Source organism: Mesoplodon densirostris, chromosome 8 (genome assembly GCF_025265405.1).
Source record: "Mesoplodon densirostris isolate mMesDen1 chromosome 8, mMesDen1 primary haplotype, whole genome shotgun sequence".
Taxonomy (NCBI): domain Eukaryota; kingdom Metazoa; phylum Chordata; class Mammalia; order Artiodactyla; family Ziphiidae; genus Mesoplodon; species Mesoplodon densirostris.
The window spans coordinates 109366582-109386986 of record NC_082668.1 but is presented as its reverse complement, the minus strand read 5'-3'; the positions used below and the strand labels follow the sequence as shown (position 1 = coordinate 109386986).

General features: G+C 47.4%; 1 protein-coding gene across 5 annotated transcripts in view; it reads right to left on the bottom strand.

Moving 5' to 3' along the window:
- The window catches only part of CLASP1 (cytoplasmic linker associated protein 1), a 269568-nt gene that overhangs the window by 96735 nt on the left and 152428 nt on the right, over positions 1-20405 (bottom strand). For all 5 annotated transcript variants that reach the window (XM_060106469.1, XM_060106471.1, XM_060106468.1 and 2 more), the window contains 11 exons: positions 19347-19499; positions 15730-15803; positions 14076-14168; positions 12703-12848; positions 11684-11819; positions 10572-10642; positions 6446-6505; positions 4690-4767; positions 3003-3170; positions 2366-2415; positions 1601-1771 (listed from right to left, as the gene is read on the bottom strand). In XM_060106469.1, the coding sequence (XP_059962452.1) occupies positions 1601-1771; positions 2366-2415; positions 3003-3170; positions 4690-4767; positions 6446-6505; positions 10572-10642; positions 11684-11819; positions 12703-12848; positions 14076-14168; positions 15730-15803; positions 19347-19499 (1200 nt within the window). The remainder of the gene's footprint in view (positions 1-1600; positions 1772-2365; positions 2416-3002; positions 3171-4689; positions 4768-6445; positions 6506-10571; positions 10643-11683; positions 11820-12702; positions 12849-14075; positions 14169-15729; positions 15804-19346; positions 19500-20405) is intronic.

Sequence of the window (20405 nt, the reverse complement as noted above, 5' to 3'; positions counted from 1 at the left end):
CGCTACATCACAGACGTAACGTGTCAACCTCGGTAGTACCTGTAACTGCTCCTCTGAGGGGTTATGTTATATCTGGGGGGCTGATTTTTTTGGTTCCTGCTGACTTGGACATCAGGAAAGCAGAGGGCGAGCTCTCAGGAAATGCTGGGAGAATGGGGAATACTCCAGTCTTGTCATTCGAAGAGGTAACACTGGGCTGAAAATTTATCATCAGCGCTTCTAAAGGGTCAGTTCTGTGTCACGAGACCAGAAGACCCGAGTGCCTTGACTACAGCCAAGCAGAGTCCACGGGGTCCATATTAAAATAGCTCAACTATGCACCGAAAAACAAGGACCGCTGTAACTTTACTCAGGTTTTCAAGCAATGAAACAAACACTAACTACAGATTCTCAAGGTGGATCAAACAGAACTAAAATGAACAGAAAGCCTTCCCACCTGACTTCTCTCTTGGTAAGCACGTACCAACATGGGATCCTAAAGACGCCTACGTGATCTTGTAAGGGTTAAATAAACAAGAGAAAAGGAGAGCCCTTGCCGGGCATCTTCCCAGTCTCAACGAGGCATTTCTGTAGAGAAGACAAGACCGACTTAACAATGTCCCACAACATACACCTCACCTTTTAAGCTAAGAACGTTCCCATCACAACCCCAGTTTCCTTCGCCGTATAGGACAATGGTTGACACGGGACTTTTATATAATGTCATCTGTCCCTACCCCGTGTCTGAATTAGGTGGCTATGATGCCAACTCATTTATGGGTAGAGGAAACACGGCCTGGTCAAGGTCACTGAGCGACTCAAGGTCGGGCCTGGTAACCTCCTCTCGGTGTTCTCTCACTCTGCTTCCACGCTTTCTGAATATCAGCTGTAGGACTGACTTTGGAATTAGTCTGTAAACCACACAAGTAGTAAGTCTCGATGTTTCATGAAGTTTGGATTGTATTCGTTTCCTTAAGATCCAACATAAAATGGATCCAGTGAGGTCTCCAGGCTTTGGCTTTGAACAACTCTACTTTCACAAAAACAAACTCAAACTATCAGCCTTACCCCCAGTAGATGTGCTGCGTCTGCTGAAAAACGGACCTAGCATTCTGTCAGATATTCTTTTGGAAATAATCTTTGTACTCTTCCGAGCTTTCATCCGAGTAGGTACCCGCTCCTCCCAAGGTGACACAGGGAAGGACGACACCCTTCTGTACAACAGGCGACGCTGGTTGCTGAGCCCCTCCCGCTCCTCCGGAGCGCCCCCCGCCGCCCCCCGCCTTTAGGATCTCCACCTAGGTGAGGAGGGGAGGAAACCCAGCCCTGGCCACACAGGAGGAGGCTGGGCAGCCGGGAAGGGGCACGCAGTGCTGAGGGATGCGTCCCCGACCGGGGTGACGCCCCAGAAGCTGGGACACCCACCAAAGGGTGGCTGCAAACCAGCGGCCAGCACAGAGGTCAGCGCGCAGGTCAGCGCCCAGACGCACGTACTCTGAAAGGTCAGCCCTGCAACCGGCTCAACTCCGGTTCCTGGTAATTTGCTACACGGATGGACTGGAGCAGAGGTTAAAGGTCATCTCGAACGGCAGACTCGGGGGCGGGTCACGGGGCTGGTTACCTAAGGAGGCGTACGAGCCCGGAGGCAAGGCCGCTGCGGAGCTGAAGGGCGCTGCACCGGGAGCTGAGGGGACCTTGGATTTGGCGCTGGCGGCTGCGTTCACGTCTATGTCGCTTCGAGAGCGCTGCAGGGACCCCGTGGTGGACGCGGATTTGCTGCTGACTGTGGAAGCTGCAGGGGGAGGAGGGAACCTTAGCAATGACGGTAAGGGCCACGCGAGAATGTTAGACGTGCATCGCTGACACGCGCCCTGCTTCTCCTGAGAACAGGCGTCAAGCTCTGACAAAGGCTGGAGCACACAGCGCCGGCCGACAGTGTCCCCCGCTGACTGGACACAGCTCAGCCGATGCCACAGGAAGTGACAAGTGGCCGCAGCTCCGCACGTCCCCGTCATCAGAGACCATAAACCCCACAGAAATGGACCACGTTTCCGGTTCGCGTGAGCAGCGAAGTAATGAAAATTCAATCATGTCTGGCCAGGGTGGCAGGAAGGCGTACCCCGAGCTGGACTCTCCCCTTCTCGGGAACGGCCCCTCCTGTCCTCCCACAGCCGCCCGCTGCCTGCTGCTCGGAGCATCCCAAGTGGCCCCCGCACCCCCGGCAAGTGCGCAGAGCACAGGGGTGACTCCCTGCGGCAGCTCTGTGGGCGAGGACAGGTCTGCGGGCCCGGTGGGAGCGCAGGGCATGGCGGGCCCTCCGCAGACCCTCCCAGCCGCTGCCCAGCCCGCCCCAGGCTCCGGGCCTCCTCCGCGGCGCCCGCCTTACCTCTGGAGGTGGCACTGCCAGTAGGGCTTCTCTTGGCGGAGAGCGGCCGACTGGAAATAAAGGGACACGTCTGTCTATTATCAAAGGTGCCCTGTGTCTGCATTGATACAAGTACAATCTACAGCGGGAGAATATGATAATACAGAACTGCTTCAGGCGTCCCAGAATTCTACAGGTACCCTGGACCACAGCCTTATAAACCCCCAATTTCGGAAAAGCTTTAGCATTATATTTTGCACTACCTTTCAAACATGCAGAGGGAGTCTTAAACAGCAACAGGGACCCGAGGTACCGAGAGAAGACGGCAGCATGTCAGTCCCAGGGTTTGAAAGCGCTCCCTTTCCAGAGTTGTCTCCAAGTTAACGCTTCTATCGTCTTAGAAGACACCCTGAACAACTCGCTTGTGTTACTCCAAAACTGTGCTCCAGGACTGCCATGTGAATTTAAGAACAAACTACCTGCTGCAGGGACCAGGGGCCAAGGACCAGGCCACTCGTTTCTCACCATCCCCACAGCATCCTCCCCAGCACCAGCCTCCACCTGAATTAAGGGGGAATGGTAACGGCACGCAGACGGACGAAAGCACAGGGAGAGTCTGCGTGCTCATGCAGCCGATTCTTCGCAGCCGGGCCCTTACTTGAGACTCTCCTGCGAGCTGGAGGACGAGCGGTCCGACTGGGGCAGCGACACCACGCTGTCCGAGCTCTTCAGGTGGCTTTGCAGAGCCCTCTGGTAGGAGGGCTCCAGGTTGTGGTACAGGTGCTCCGCTTCCCTGCTGAAGTGACTGTGGAAACCCCAGTAACACCTGGAAAACACGCAGCCTCCCGTCACGGGTATGCACCCGGGACGCTGTCAGGGAGGGACCCCCCCGCCTCCGCCCCCGCCCCCGCCGCCAGCTCCTGCGACCGGCGGCAGCCGCGGCCTGAGGAAGCGTGAGAACCGCCGAGGTCTGGTGGACCCTCACCTCCCAGCTCCCGGCCTTGGTGACTCCGGCCCAGCTGTCTGACTCTCAGTCGCATTAATGAAATGGATAAAATGGAAATTAAAGAGGCTGACTTGCAAGACTGGGAGCCTCAGGGAAGATGGAGCCGAACCAACGAGAACGACACCCAGAACGTGAGGCGGACTCGGTCGTGGACGCTGTTATAAATGCAAGGTGACGCTCCCTGGTTCCAAGTACTTAAAGCGGCTTTAGGTAAGGAGAATAAAAGAAAACCAGGACGAGGCTCACAGGCACCTGAAACCTGTACTGTGCTACGATCAAAGGACAAGGAACAACTGGGCGGAGGCACCAAACACAAGATGAGGGTGAAGAACAGCGTACGCAGGCCGTTAACAAATCCGCTCCTACTAGTTTTTACTCTTTAGCCACCGCGCGTCATGTCCCTTCTCTCGGTAGGAACTTCCCAGCACGAGACGGCAGTGACCACTTGAGGGTCAGGAGTGAGCCCTCCACACACTCCGACACCAGGGGACTACGGCCTAACCGAGAGAGCAGTCAAGAGCAGTGAGTGCGAGGTCAGGGGGTGCTCGTGCAGCTGAGCCCGGCCGCGGTGCTCCAGGATGTAAGGACTGGCTTTAACCCGTGTCAATTAGAGGAGCCGGTCAACTACGAAAGCGCGGAAAAACAGCCACAGGGCAAAACGGGAAGTTTTCTTTCTCTCTGAGCTGCCCGAGAGGGAGGACATCCTGGTGTCAAGCTTCTGCTACTTACGGTCACGATGGCAGCTTCACCCGCAGGATGGCGCTGGACGTGGAGACCCAGCCTCACCACCGCAGCAAAACCAGTCCTGACGGCCAGACGGCCCCAAACGCGCGCTGGGACAGCGAGCTGTGGTCTGCGATCAGCCCCCCTCCCTCCTGGAGGGGCTCACTGCCCCGGCACGCTGCCCACCCCCCCGATGCCTGCAGAGCTGTGATCCCAGGGAAAGGATCTCCGTGAGCGGGATTCTTCACGTCAAGTCAACAAGCCACTGGGACCCACATAGCTTAGTGAGTGAGAGAAAACACGGGGCACACAGACAAGTGCTTTGCCGGCTCACGCAGCAATTTCTCATAAATTTAAAAAGTGAGCTTTCTGTGTCTACCTCAGTCCACTTTATGTTCAAACAGTACCAGTCTTTCAGGCCTGGACACTCAACTCAACAACCCTCGAAACAGAAAACTAGAGAGATATCTTGAAATGGCCTTTTGGGTCATATTTAAAGCTCATGATTAACAAAACATGTCCATGTGACTTAATGAGCTTTCGTAAGGTGATCTGGACAGCGCAGCTGAAATAAAAAAGTAGTGAATCGAGAAAGTGGTGCTCAGCCAACACTTACTTTCTGGCTTCTATCCGTGCTTCCGAATCAGCATCGTGTATTCCCTTCTTTATCGTTTCCGCTAATACTGAAATGTGTCTGGATATTTAGAAGACAAAGCGGGAACAATCATTAATATATGGTATTATGCGGATACAAACAGGTGTTGAGAAATAACTCCCAAACGGCAACGTGGAAGGTATAGGCCCTTTTTGCCCAGAGTCAACAAACACGCAGCCTAGAAAATCAGCACACTCCGCAGATCTGCTAACTCATTCCTGATTCTGCCCCAGTAGCTATTCCCACCCCTTCCCCACTGAAGCTCCTGATAACCCTACTCTCCTGGGGCTTTCTTTTTTTTTTTTTTTTTAAGTAACGACTGATGTATTTCGGGCCATGCTTACTTAGTTCAATCTTTTATGAACTCAAACAACAAAACCCTTCCTTCTCCATGGTCAGAACAAGTTTCCATGGAAATTATAATGGGCTAGTGATAATCCTAATACTGCAGACTCTCTGCCTCAGGTTTCTGTACTTAAAGAATGTTTTTTCAAGTTCCACTACATAACATGAACAATTTTATGAAATGATGTCTCTGTTTTATACACAGGCACTCTTACTTACGTTCTACCCTAGCTGGGAAGAAATCGTTAAATTGTCTCACTGAATATTGAACGGTTCTAAGAGAAGGGCAGTGACTGGAGTGAAGAGTTTCACAGGACACAGGCGAGGCACCGGTCTTACCAGTGCCCCACCTCAGCCCTCAGTCCTTCACCCACCCAGCAGGCATCTGGTGAGAACCTGCCAAGCGGCAAGGCTGAGCAGAAGTGAATAAACACAGGAGGCCACATCTGAGTCAGTCACGTTTTCCTGCCCTGCTCACCTGGCCCTGGTGCTCAATCCCTCATTCCACCTTCCCACTCTAAATTCCAAAACTATCACCAAGAGATTAAAGAACAAGAAAATATTGTTTAAATGGGTGACCATCCTCTCCTCTCGATCCAAAGTAGTTTCAGATGAACTTTCACCTCTGCGAGGCCTGGCTTTTTCGTCTCTGAGCACTGCAGGACTGAACTGGACTCCAGGCGTGCTCATGTGTTAAACTCCCACTGCTCGTAACCTGTTTAGTATGTTGTAAAGTTCTTCACACACTACACAACACACCGTGAAAAACCGGGTGGCACGGTATCATCATCTATCAGCTCCAAGTTTAACTCAGAAAGAATAACAGGCACCTAAAATTGACAAGCACTAAAAATGGCAAAGAAGGAACCTCAAAATAGAGACAAGCTTCTGTAAGAATTCTGTAGCATGAGGATGTGACATTTACCACACAGCAGCCTGAATAAAGAGAAAACTGCTGACTTTCTGATACACAGGGATCAAAAGAAGACCTTCAAATGAGTGAAATTCCTTTAAGGGTTTTCAAAGTTACCCCTCGCCTACTGAGAGCAGCTTTAAACCTTTTTTTAACTCGTTGGGACTGACAGGATGCCAGGCAGCAGATCAGAGCCGCTGCAGAGAGGGTCCTGGCCGTGCAGTGTCCCGGGGCACCCCGGGGCACACCTCAAGGCTAACGTGACAGTCAGTGGAGCTCACTAAGAGCCTCTGCCAGTGGTAGGTGCCTCACGTCGGCATCAGGAGAAATGACACCAGTCATCACGCAAATGAACACCTGGATTCCTTCACTTCTTCTAAAACGTGGGTCGGACCACTCGCTGAGATATTAAATCTCAAGATTCAGTTCAGAGGGAAAACCAGCAAGTCAGATGCTCACCGTTCCAGTGAATGTGTCTGCCATTCTTGTAAAAGTAAATCTAAAAATTCAAAACAGCGCCTGAAAATTGTGAAGAGAAAAATATGTAACTTAGTCATTTGTATGTTAATGAAAATAAAAGCTTTTTTTCTTAAGTGACCCAACACTACTTTTTATAATTGATAAATTTCTTCTATTTTTAAAAAATTTTTTTTTGATGTGGACCATTTTTAAAGCCTTTATTGAATTTGTTACAGTGTTGCTTCTGTTTTATGGGGGTTTTTTTTGTTTTGTTTTTTGGCCACGAGGCATGTGGGATCTTAGCTCCCGGACCAGGGATCAAACCTGTATCCCCTGCATTGGAAGTGCAGAGTCTTAACCACTGGACCACCAGGGAGGTCCCATCTTCTATTTTTTTATGACTCAAAAAATGAAACATAAAGATGGAATCAGAATTGACTGAAAACCAAAGCAGATCCAAATAATTAAGCACCTATGGTGGTCCAGAAGAAAAATCACAAAGTTATAGGGACAGGATACAGGAGAGTTCCCTTCAAATCAGAAACTTGGGCTTCATGGCAACGTTACTGAAAGGGTGTATCACTGTTGTTTGTTTTTATTCTACCTCAAATGATACATTAATACAGGAGCTACAGGTGCACAAAAGATCCGAGTACATTACAGAATCAGGGAATTGTCTTTGCATTAATTCCAAAGAATGCCTTGTACAAAAAAAGTAAAACATACCCTGGAAAACAAAGTGTTTACCCAATTTTCCTGCCAAGTATTTAAAACAGATTTTTCTCTAGCTGCTTGGCCATTTTCCTCTCTGCAACCTTTCAACATCCTTTCTTTTCACTTCTGTGATCTTTCTTGGTCTGATCTGTACACAAAAACAATGCTGGTCTCATCTCCTTTGGATTATATCACCACTTCGGGTCCTACACCTCCTCATCATTTCCTTTTTCTAAATTCCAGGATAACTATCTTTGTAGGAATAAATATTATCAGACTTAAGGAACCCACTCAAGGAAATAAATCAGAAGGCAATCTTTCTCTAACGATCAGACTTTCTTTCCCATGATCTTCCCAATTCAAAACCTCATGATCCACACAATTAATTACTCAGTAAATCTTGAATAAACCCTTCCCCTATGCTAGATGCTAGACATACAATGGTAACCGAGACACAATCCAGAGAGCAAGACAGACAAGGAACAGTTACCGCGTGATATGCCGGGAGCACAGGGGCTTCAGAGGGCTCGGGGGAGTTGTGCAGCTCAGTCCCAGGGCTGCTGCTAGTAGTGGGGGCCAGGGGAGCAGTCGGCGAAACAAATCTTCTCCAAGGAGAGACGCTGACCTCTGCCCACACCCTTTCTTACCACCGCTGTCCCCCCCACCGCCGGCCCCAGCCCAGGCCACGGTCACTCTACCTCTGCCCTTTGTCCATGTCATTTCCTGGTGTGGACTTTCCTTGTCTCTTTATGTGTGTATGCATATGTCTACGTTTACTTATTTCTTAGTGAATCCAGCCATCTTTAGTGCTAATTCTTGTCTTCAATGTGTTTCAGAACAATCTATTTCATCGAAAATATCCCATGTAAATTAGGTTTTGTTTTCAACTTTTTAGAAGGCTAAAATCATACACAGAAGTACATCGATGTTAGCATTATTTAAACACTGCATTACTTAAGCACATGTGGTTAGAACTTCTGTCTTTTCTTCACCGAGTGCTACTCCTCATTCAAGGGGCAGCTCAGTTTTTTTTTTAACTTGTCTACGAGGCTTCTAGGGAATATATCAGCTAGTTTTAATCACTGCCCTCTGAATTCCTAAATCCACAATACATACGCTGCAACTCACTCTTCCATTGCTTTGCATTATTGTTTTTAATCTCCCCAACTAAATTATCAACTTCTTAAAGGCAGGGAGATTAGGCAATCCATTTCTTACAAGTTCTATGAAGTGAAGCTAGCGACAGGTGGAATACAGGACAGAAAGCGCACTGCCTTGGTTACACTGCCCCCTCTGGCTCTCTTTTCCTTCCTGAAGGCACAGGGACTGGGCCCAGATGGTCTCTAGTACTCCTTTCAGCGTTAAGACACATGGCTCTGACTAAACACAGGAACGCCCGTCTGGGTGTGCGGCTCGGAAACCGGTGAAGGGGGTGGCATGTCTGCTGTCACAGTGACTGCACGTCGCTACTCAAATTCAGCACCACAGGCTAGAACTGTTAAACGCTAGGGACCAAAGTGTCACTGCCTGAGCTTCTTATGTGGACGCCCTAACCCCCAGTATGACGGTATTTGGAGACGGGGCTCTGGGGAAGCAGTGAGGTTCACGGGGGGTCCTGAGAGTGATGCTCCCCTGACGGGACTAGCGGCCCTCTAAGAAGAAACACTAGAGGGTGCTCCCCGGCCCCCACCGCTGTGAAGACACAGCAAGCAAGCGGCACCTGCAAGCTGCTTCCATTAGAACCCAGCCCTGTCAGACCCTGATCTCAGAATTACAGCCTCCAGAGCGGTGAGAAAATACCCGCCTGTCGTTGAAGCCGCCCTGCGCACGGTATTTCTATTACAGCAGCCCAGGTAAACTGATACGCTAAATATCCTGTAACGTTCCCCGCAGAGATGTGTCGCTTCACCAGAGGAACTGCCTTGCCCAAAGCAAACACGCTTTCCAAACTGCTCCTGGAAACCCAAATCAACAGTGACGATATAACTGCAGCAGCAAATTCTCAGGATGGCTGCGTTCACTGAGCTTCCACCGAGCGTCAAGCCCCCTCTACCGAAGTGACTGAGAACCCACAGAACAACTCCCTCCCCAGCACGTGGGAAGTCCACCACCAGCCCACACCTTGATGGCCAGGCGCTGGCCTTGGGGGGTTCGGGGGTGCCCGGAGCTGCTCTGGCCCCGAGGGCGGCTGGACCGTGGGTCAGCGACACTCCACCGAGCCATGCTGCTGGAACAGTCAGCCTTTTCGGTGGAAGGAGAACGCGTCTTTCTCCCTGGCTTTACGTAGCTGGTTCATTCCCCTCTTTTCTCCCTTGCCTTCCATATGGCTGGGAACACGACGGCGATGGGGGCCACCTCATGCTTGGAAGGATCCCCCCGCCTGTGAAACCCTGGTGGGTCCAACGTGACAGCCCAGGAAAGGAGAGGAACAGCGGGCGGCCAGGGGCGGCTGGGCTCGACGCCTTGGAGTCGAGGGCCCTCTCCTGGGCTGGATCAAGACACAGAACCGCAGGAACCGGGCCGACAGGCTGCCTGCTGTCCAGGCCGGCCGTTCATTTACCCCACAAAGCTCCTGACCTAGTCTACTGAAGGCTTAAGTCCATGAATCCTCTGAAAACCTACACAAAACTTCTGTGTATCTACACTTTCCTGGGAAGAGGGTCCACAGGTTTTAGGACTCAAAAGCCTCTGAGTCCCCAGTCCAGACCCACAGATCCGAGCTGGAAGCACAGAGCCCTGATCCCACACGTGGGTGGGGGCAGCTCGGCAGGACCCAAGACAAAGCCCCCGCGGGCCACCCAGGCTGTACCTTCAGGGTCTACCTCCCCTCAACGTAAGAAGCTCAGGGGGTAACACTTGCGCCCCTAGCGTTTAACAGTTCTGGCCTGTGGTGACGAATCTGAGCAGTGACGTGCAGTCACTGTAACAGCAGCACAGGCATGACTGGTCAGGATTCAGTGCCAGGAATCACGTCAGAAGCTGCAAACAACACACACCTCCTGCCATCTATGTGAGTATAAATAAAGGCCGTTGATCTTCACAATGCTTCTCCCAGGCGGGCAGCCACGGCCTTCACTCAGGGACTGGGGCAGACCAGTGACAGAGGCCGAGGGACCGTCGCAGGAAGAAAATGCGCAGGGGGTACCCTCCCCCTCCCCCCGCCCCTCCCACATAACCCCCCCCCACACACACTCGCTCACACTACACACACAGGCAGAAGTAACAGGCCTTCCAAGTTAGCTTTCCAGACCACTGAGATCATGAGCCTTCAGTCCAAAGGCATCTATCACAGCCATCGTAAATCATATTAACCAGTTCAAACATAAAGTTTTTTGCATGGGGGTAAATTTGACATTTGTTTCGGGTTTTCAACAATTCAAAACTAATGAGAAAAATTCTTTTAAAAATTTACCTTCTAACGGCGACAGACTTGGAGGTACAGTTGCTTGTTATGATGGGTATTAGCCTAGGGATGTGTGTGTGCTGCGGAAAAGAACAAAAAACAGAGGCGAACACTTGAAAATGCAAAGCTAAGACAGCCACTTCCTTACTAACCTACCTAAAGCACCTGTATATGCAGATTAGAATTTCACAGAGTTTAAAAAGGAGAAGGACTTTCATTGGATATTGCCAAAGGGCATGACAGAATTTACAGACCCAAAACAGGCAACATGATGACAAGTCAGTCAGTCTAAAAGCAAAGCAAATCACTGGTATGAAGTCTAAGTTACCTGAGCAGTAGAGACCTGAATGAGTAAAAAGCAGTCAGCAGGCCAATACAGTTTAATACTATTTCAACAGAAATGTCTGATAACGGCTTTTGGTTAAATACCTGAAGTAGGCAGTGCAAACAGTAAGAACTACAAATAATATGAAGTAAGCAACCCACAGTAATCACGAATATGCTGGATAAACTTCAGTTAACATCAAGACCCAGTTTCAAGGGTTGCCTCTGGGGAAAAGGGACTTGACAGTGGGGAGAAGGTGATGCAAAGAACTTATTAAAGCCTTTGTGAACTATTAGGTTTTACTGAAAATCTGCACGTAAATTACTTGGCTAATTACTTGGATTTAAGTAAATGAGTGTTTTGAAAACTTAACTGAAGATAACATTTTGTTTCTGGGCTTATGTACAATTATTTAAATAAAATGTCAGGCAAATAACAAAAGCACAAATACCTAAAATGGAACGGCTGGGGATTAAGGAGGGAAGAATGGAAGTGAGACCTGGACACATAAAGAACAGAGTATAAACTCAGAAGCAGACACCCATGTTCAAATGTTTAAAACCAATGACGGTGGAGGAGCAACACCTCAGCAACTATACATCACACCCACAGTGCACACTAGGGAACGTAAAAGGCTCATGTGCGATAGTTACGTGGGGTAAAAAGGCCAATGTTGTACGTACGGTATTATTCCACGTACATAATCACTCAAATGAAAAATGTCTCTGATAACTGCTTATCAACCAGCAATATTTACCACTTGCTTACGCTATGTACGGCCCCAAAACATACTCACCCGAATGATTAACCTAACAGCTACAACGCCAGAGGTGGCCATAATTTTGGCACTGTTTGGAATTAAATTAAAGATCGTTGGCATGATGGCTTCGGCTCCATGGTCAAACTTGTTCCCCAGCACTGATGACAGATGCCTATAACCAGAAATGGACACGGAACTGAAGTCACAGTTCTTGCTAACAGTGTAGCACATAACCCTCTTAACATTTTAGAGTCTTCATGCAGAAAGTTATCTAAAGACAAAGGACAAAGGTCTAAGCAAAATACTCTACAAATACTTCCAATGTGCATATAGAGGACTTTGCAAATAGCCACTAGCCCAAGAGTTTGCTCTTTTTTTTAAATAAATAAATCACTTCCAACTAATTACTCTTAAAATAGCAAAAAAACAAGTTAGTCATATACTAATAAAACACAAATATGAAAAAGCCCTTTCACCCCCTTTTTTTCTTTTGCTGTTTATTTTTAACATACAACATTCACACTTCAGTGTCTGAGGTCAAAACTTTAAACGGCTGCAAAGCCACCTTACTATTGCTACTGCACTGATATTCTAACATTATTTTCTAAGACAGAAGTTTTAGATACTGATACAGGTTTAGTGAGGATTAAAAAAAAATTTCCCCGCAGTACATGCCTTCAACCTTATAGCTACAGCACTCTTCTAGAAACAAACATTCTCATAATCACGCTATCACCTGCCAGCAAAATCAGTGAAAAAGCTGAGGACAAAAGTTTACAGAATTTCATTTTTCCATATTATTAATAACTGCTTCAAGTTTAAAACAGAGGCTTCAGAGCTAAGTCACTGAATAAAATTTAAAATCTGTCAGACTTAACATTAACTGGTCAGGAACTATTGTAAAAGTGTTAACAGAAGCGTAACTGGAATGGGTCTTGGAGACCAGTTGAAAGTTCCGTGAAAGAGACCCAGTGGGCGTATTCAGTGAACCATCTCTGAAGCACCGTCATGAGGCTATTTTATGATGTGAGAAGCGGGAGCATCGCAATCCTTACCCCAAGGTGATACAAGCCTCCCGCACTACCTGAGACCGCAGATCCTTAGCCGATAGTTTAAAGGCTCCGTCCAAAAGACGCAAATGTTGGAAGAAGTTATCATACTCAGCAGCACCAGCCAAAAGTAAAGATCTAATCTTTTTTAGCTAAGGGGATGGAGAAAACAAAGAGACAGACAAAACAATTCTTAGAACAGAATATACAAAACAATAGAAGCCATCAAATATTAGAGATCAATATCAAAGTGAAATGATAAGAGAGTTTTCCAAAAAGAATTCAGCCAACTAAATAGTTGCTGATATATCTAGGTATCATAAAGAAGAACTAATAATTTTTAAAATCAGTGTCTGTGATAAATGGATTACAATTCTTCTGTAAAGCACACTTTTTAATGGGAAACAGTTTAGTGACTTACAGATGCTGTGATGCTAAGGAGAGAGTAACTAAACCTCACTGTCGCCTGTAAAAGCTCCTTCCCTGAGCTCACCTTCCCCACCCCCCCACTCCAACCGCCATTCACTCAGTGAATCACAGGAAGAAGTGACGCTACGGCCTTTGCACAGTACGCGCCGCTGTGTCTTTACTAAAGGGCTAGGGTGCATCCAAAACAGACACACAGCAGCGTTCCCAGCCCTCTTCCTGCCAGACAACCAACACACGATCGCTCTCCTCAGAAAAGACACGCCTTCACGTAATGCCCCTGCACTTTCATGTTCGGCCCACTTCTTTGCATTAATCCACTTTTAAAAACAGAGGGAGCGGGCCTCCCTGGTGGCGCAAGTGGTTGAGAGTCCGCCTGCCGATGCAGGGGATACGGGTTCGTGCCCCGGTCTGGGAGGATCCCATATGCCGCGGAGCGGCTGGGCCCGTGGGCCATGGCCGCTGAGCCTGCGCGTCCGGAGCCTGCGCGTCCGGAGCCTGTGCTCCGCGACGGGGGAGGCCACAACAGTGAGAGGCCCGCATACCGCAAAAAAAAAATAAAAATAAAAAAAAAATAAATAAATAAAAACAGAGGGAGCAGCAGTGCTGTGAAGAAAGCAAGGGATAGAGAGACACACACTGAAAACGTCAATGAAAAGCCCCTTTCCTGGCCAACCGTCACAGAACTACATCTTTACTGAGGTCGTAGGAGCGGCGGTCGTACCACAGGTAGGTCTCTGCTAAAAGTACAGGATACACAAAAAGATAGACGCTGGCGTGTTTGAGGAACAGAAGCGAAGTAATCTACTACAAAGGCAACGTGTAAATATGGAAGCTTGTATTTAAAATATTTACTACTTAAAATTCATCACAGCTGCACCCCAATTTCGTGACAAAGCATTCAGACCATGTAAATCTCGGATGCAAATGCAGTCACACAGTCAGAGGCTTACAGCGTTTACTCTTTGTTCCCAGTCATGTTTGTCATCAGACAATATTTCCCTAATCTTGTTTATGGACTCCTCAAGGTCTCGGCTGGAGTAAATCTGTAAGCAAAGTTAATTTACAATCAATAGGAGAAAGTTTACAGAATAAACAAAGATTATTCCTTAATTACCTGAAGTCAAGGACGCTTAGTAAGCCCCATAAAAGAAATTATTTCATTTTTCAGAAGGGCCTTCAAGATAACATCTAGTCAAGTTTGTCTTAGATTGAGCTTCTTTCCTGCTGTGAATGTATACCGACTAGATCCGATGCCCACGTATGGATAACCTTGCCTCAAATACGGCTTTACTGTAAGTTAACAGATAATTTCACGTACAAAAGAGAAAAAAGCCCACTGGGGAACCGGCAGTGATGCACAAGTCACTGATGACTCTTAGCGTTTTTTGTAACACCACATTATACAGGCAGACCTCGGAGACACTGCCGGGTCGCTCCAGACCCCTGTCATAAAGTGAATATTGCAATGAAGCAGGTCACCCGAATTCTTTTGGTCTCCTAGACTGTAGTCTATTAACCGTGCAATAGCATTATGTCTAAAAAAAAAAAAAAGTGTGTATACCCTAATTTAAAAATACTTTCTTGCTAAAAAATGCTAACCATCCTCTGAGTCTTCAGTGAACTGTAATCTTTTTGCTGATGGAGGGTTTGAAATATTGTGAGAATTACCAAAATGTGACACAGAGACACGAGGTGAGCAAATGCCGTTGGAAAAAGGGCACCAACAGACGTGCTCGACGCAGGGTGGCCACAGACCTTCAGTCTGTAAAACTGCAGTATCCGTGAAGCACAACAAAGCGAAGCGCAATACAGCAAGTACGCCTGTACCTGCAACTTTAAATACTTTCAGGTCTGCTCTCTCATTTATCCTCACATATTACTCATAAGACAGTGAGGGGGAAAAAAACCCAAAAACAACCAAGAGTGAGGCATGCTGGGAAGGTCAAGGACGTAAGGATGGTCCTGAGCCTAAAACACTTGTTACCTGCTTTATATACACACACGGCGACCAAGCAGCAGGTGACAAGGGATTCACACAGACATTAAGCGCTGTAGGAATCCAGAGCACGGACACCTGATGTAGCACAAGCCCCGATCAACGAGAGACAGTGCTGAGCCACAAAGCAGTCGGAAAAGTGTGGCTGTACCCCAGCGTCTGTCAATCAACTCCGCCGCATCTGTTAGGTGGTACTTAAGGGGAGCATCAAGATGGAATAAACTAAGATTTTATGAAACCATTTCTTGTAGTTTTCAGACACCCAAATCCTTCAACTTTACAAACTTTTCTTGCTGAGGAAAATCCCTACACAAGCATGCTTCTTTGTTCTCTCTTCTAACCTAATCCCGCATTTCCCCCTCTTTTGTGTGACCTGACCCACACGCTCACTGCAGGAGCAAGCTACTTCTCTCAGTTCTTACTGAAAGGTCATCTTGGGCCGTGACTTTTGCTCTTCTTTTCCTGGTCTGCAACCTGAGATCTCCTGTGGGCTTGACAGTCAGAATGACCCTACCTAGTAAGAAACTCCGCATGTTGCACACTTGAAAAGTGAAACTTGAAGAATAAGCCCATCCTTGTTTTTAATCAGACGAAACATCCTCACCCACCTGGACTGCAGGCACATCATCAAATGCTTTAATAAAGTCTTCTTCATCCACAGCACCAGCTCCCTCTTTTGTAGCTATAAAAAAGATCAATTTTTAAAATGTAAACAATGTGCACTGGAGGAGTCTGAACATACAAAACCAAAATTATATTTTGGAAGATTTGTAACTATTTTTTAAGTCTTCTTAAGTTTAGAGTTTTGTGGCATTGACAAGCATTACAGACTTTCAATATTAAGATAAAGTATAGTAATTTTACAGTAATTTTATATGTTAGCTTAAAACCATTTAAAGACACTACTTGCTTAAGGAGGGCCAGTCTAGCCTTTAAAGGATTTAGATGGTTTATACTGTATTAATGTATAAGTCTTTTCAAAGATTCCAAATAAACACATAATAGAAATTTTAATTCTTCAGGGAATAAATGAAATTATGTCATTGTTAGGAATCTAGCAATTCTGTGAAACATTCAAATAAGTTCTAAAGAATTTAACAGTTTCATCTCAACTTCATATTGGTCTTCAAACATTATTTCAAAAGAAAAAAGGAGGGCCTCCCTGGTGGCGCAGTGGTTGAGAGTCCGCCTGCCGGTGCAGGGGACGCGGGTTCGTGCCCCGATCCTGGAGGATCCCACATGCCGCGGAGCGGCTGGGCCCGCGAGCCATGGCCGCGGGGCCTGTGTGTCCGGGGCCTGTGCTCCGCAACGGGAGAGGCCACAGCAGTGAGAGGCCCGCGTACAGCAAAAAAAAAAAAAAAAAAAAAAAAGAAAAAAGGAAAAAAATTTTCATTTCCTTAAACTCATGATAACTATCAATTTTTCATGTACATGTCAGTTGCACGTTGACCCCATGAAGTTGCTGTAAGATACTCTGTTACTTAGAAGTTGTTATAATAGCTATCATTTGGGAGAAAGCTTTTTCTGTTTGCTAATATGAGCGTCACTTCACATATGAAAATCATGTGACATTTTATCAGATGTTTCTTCTTCATAATAAAGGTTTCCAAATGGTTATCTACAGTCATCCCCGTAACCCTCGTTAATGATTTATACTGATTAGTCCAAGTGCTTTTCTAGAGCTTCTTACCAGACAAGTTATCTGGAGTTTGAGGTCCTCGTGGACCACCTAGACAGAAAGGGCTTTAAAGACAACTCGTTACAGTGGTAAATACGTGTCATCTCTCTTGATGACTATTACTCTGCAGTCACAAGCAAACTACAAACAGACAACAGTAACACACTGTGAGTGGTGCTCTGTGTCTGCTTTAGGTTAGGCCTGCGTCCCGCTGAGCAGATGGGTGCTGAGCTGAGCGCTCCTCTGTGTGAGGCCTGGCACCACATACCGAAGAGGACTCGCGGGCCAAGCACAGTCCCTGGGCCCGAGGCATCTGACGGGGAGCCAACAGGGAAACTCATGACTATGGCGTTAGACGAAACCGAAAAGGACAGGATCAGGTCTGAGGGGAAGACAGGGTTGGTACCTCTGCACAATCTACACAGGTCGGGTTTGTGCAAGGGGAACAGTGAGGGAAGGGAAGGAAAAGAAGTGGTCTGATGACACAGAAAATTTCTAAGCCTCGTCTGTGGAATGGATGCTACCCAAAAACGGATCAAGAAAACGCATTAGGAAGATTGTTCAGGGTTTCCCTGGTGGCACAGCGGTTAAGAATCCGCCTGCCAATGCAGGAGACACAGGCTCGAGCCCTGGTCCGGGAAGATCCCACATGCCATGGAGCAACAAAGCCCATGCGTCACAACTACTGACCCTGAGCTCTAGAGCCCACGAGCCACAACTACTGAGCCCTCACGCCACAACTACTGAAGCCCGTGTGCCTACAGCCCATGCTGCGCATCAAGAGAAGCCACTGCAATCAGAAGCCCGCACGCCGCAATGAAGAGTAACCCCTGCTCGTCGCAACTAGAGAAAGCCCGTGCGCAGCAACGAAGACCCAACACAGCCCAAAATTAATTAATTAATTAATTAATTCTTTTTAAAAGTACTGATACATGCTCCAACAGAGATGAACCTCAAAAACATTATGCCAAGGGAAAGGAGCCAGACACAGGAGACTGCATATTGGATGCCTCCATTTCTATGAAATTTCTAGATAGCTAAATGCCTAAAGACAAAACATGGGCTGGGGGAGGAAGGATGGGGAGGAACTGTTTAAAGGGGACAGGGGCTTCCTTTGAGGGATGAAACTGTGTTGCAACCAGGCGGAGGTGGTGGTTGCTCAACACTGTGAAGATAATAAATGCCACTGAACTGTTACCTTTAAAATGGTTGATTTCATGTTGTATGAATTTAAGCTCTTTAACAACAATAAAAAATTCTTTTAAGGAACCAAAAAAGTAAAAGATTAGAAAGAACTAAGAAGAGCAACACAAACGTAAGACATGAGCCCAGCTCTTCTCTCTGCTGCCAGCACAGCTCCCGCTGTGCAGAGAGATGCTGTGCAGAGGCTGCGAGGGTGCTGAGCTGCTGAGTCGGGACACGACGCCCGGGGCTGCTGAGGAGAGCAAGAAAGGCCAGTGGGAGGAGGTGGCATCCTAACGCGGGTCCTCACTTAGGCTTTACCTTAGCTCAGCCGGCCGAGCCAAAAGTCCACTGCTGACAGTAAGCACGGTTCTAAGAGCAGCAGCTATGTGATTTTTTTAGAGGTAAAAAATTTACACAACATTGTAAATCAACTATACTTCAATAACATTTTTTTTTAAAAAGTAGGTAATTTGCATGTAAATTTAAAACATGACAGCCAAATGAAACCTGTCTATAACAAGGACTCAAAAGTACCTAAATTGGGGGATGGGATAGGAGGGGGATTAGGGAAGAAATCCTTATAAATCAATGTTCAAAGCCTCAGGGAGCTAACCCTTACCATTCACTAATTCGGTATCCCTACAGGGCCAAAATACATTTTAAAGACATAAGGTACAATCTGACTTTTGGACAGTCTCAGTCTTTTCTTTTCATTTTTTTAATTTTATTTGTTTATTTTTGGCTGTGTTGCGTCTTTTGCTGCTGCACGCTGGCTTTCTCTAGTTGCGGCAAGCGGGGGCTACTGTTTGTTGCGGTGCGCGGGCCTCTCACGGCAGTGGCTTCTCTTGTTGCGGAGCACAGGCTCTAGGCCTTCAGTAGTTGTGGCTCACGGACTCTAGAGCGCAGGCTCAGCAGTTGTGGCGCATGGGCTTAGCTGCTCCGTGGCATGTGGGATCTTCCTGGACCAGGGCTTGAACCCGTGTCCACTGCATTGGCAGGCGGAGTCTTAACCACTGCGCCACCAGGGAAGCCCGGACAGTCTCATCTTGATACACAGCAACTGCTGAAAGGCCCCCTGGTAGTTTCAGGCATGGCTGGAGCCCGAGGCCATCAGGGTACCACGCGCTCTGCTCTGTGTGGGCTTCACGCGCCCAGAGGCTCTGCGTCACCAAACGTGGCAACACAGCAGCTCAGACTTACAGCCTACCAGCTTATCAGCATCCACAGCAGAAGAGCCAGTGGAAATGTATTGCCAACAGAATTACTTCACCTCTTAAGGACGCACAAGGCAAGCATCATGCACGTCTGGTTTTAAACGTCAGCAGAGCTGACCCTGCAGTACCACACTGGGCTCGGTCCTACCTGAAGACTTGGATCCAAGAGTGGATGAGCCGAGCCTGCGGGTAGTCCCCATTCCAACGTTTCTGCGGGAGCTTGCTGGAGCTTTGGATGACGTAGAGCTGGCGGAAGAAGGCCTATTACCATCCACAGAATCCTCATCATCAAAATTTTTATCTGAAGAATAAGCACAGAAATCGTTTTTTGTTTTTTGTTTTCATTTTTAAGTACTTTTTCACCTGAACTGAAAACAGCAACTAGTCTTAGAGATGAATGGTTTGCCAACTCTTTTGGAATCTGAGGTGCCCATCCAGGTCTAGAAAAAAGCCTTAGGTGAGTCAAGAATGCAGCTACAAACATCCTGTTTGCTTTCACACATCTGGAATGCTCTCCACCCCAATTCTGGAAAATCATAAAGAAGAAAATAACCTCTCATAAAACTACCACCTAGGAGCAGTTACTTTAACAATTTGACAGATTTCTGACCATTCTCTCAGGCATTTTTTAATAGTTAACATGAGACTATATTGCATTTTTGGATACTGTGTATTTCAAATATGTCCATTTTACCACATGATGAAACATTCTTCATAAACACCATTTTCACAGTTCCATGGTACTTTGCAATTGGAAAATGGCACAAATGAAAAATACTTTCATTGTTAGACATTTAGGATGAGTCTAATAACTTACCATTAGAAATAATATTGCAACAGATACCTTTCTACCTGCATCTTTGTTTGAACTTCTAATAATTTTAAGAAAAAAAAATTCCTGGAAGAAGGATTACTGGGTCAAAGAGTATGATAAAGTTTTTTTCTTTTTTTTTGGGGGGGGGGGCCTCTCACTGTTGTGGCCTCTCCCGTTGCGGAGCACAGGCTCCGGACGCGCAGGCTCAGCGGCCATGGCTCACGGGCCCAGCCACTCTGCGGCATGTGGGATCTTCCCGGACCGGGGCACGAACCCGTGTCCCCTGCATCAGCAGGCGGACTCTCAACCACTGCGCCACCAGGGAAGCCCTATGATAAAGTTTTTGATGGGTACAGCCAAACTTATTTTCAGAAAGCTCATATAAATACATAC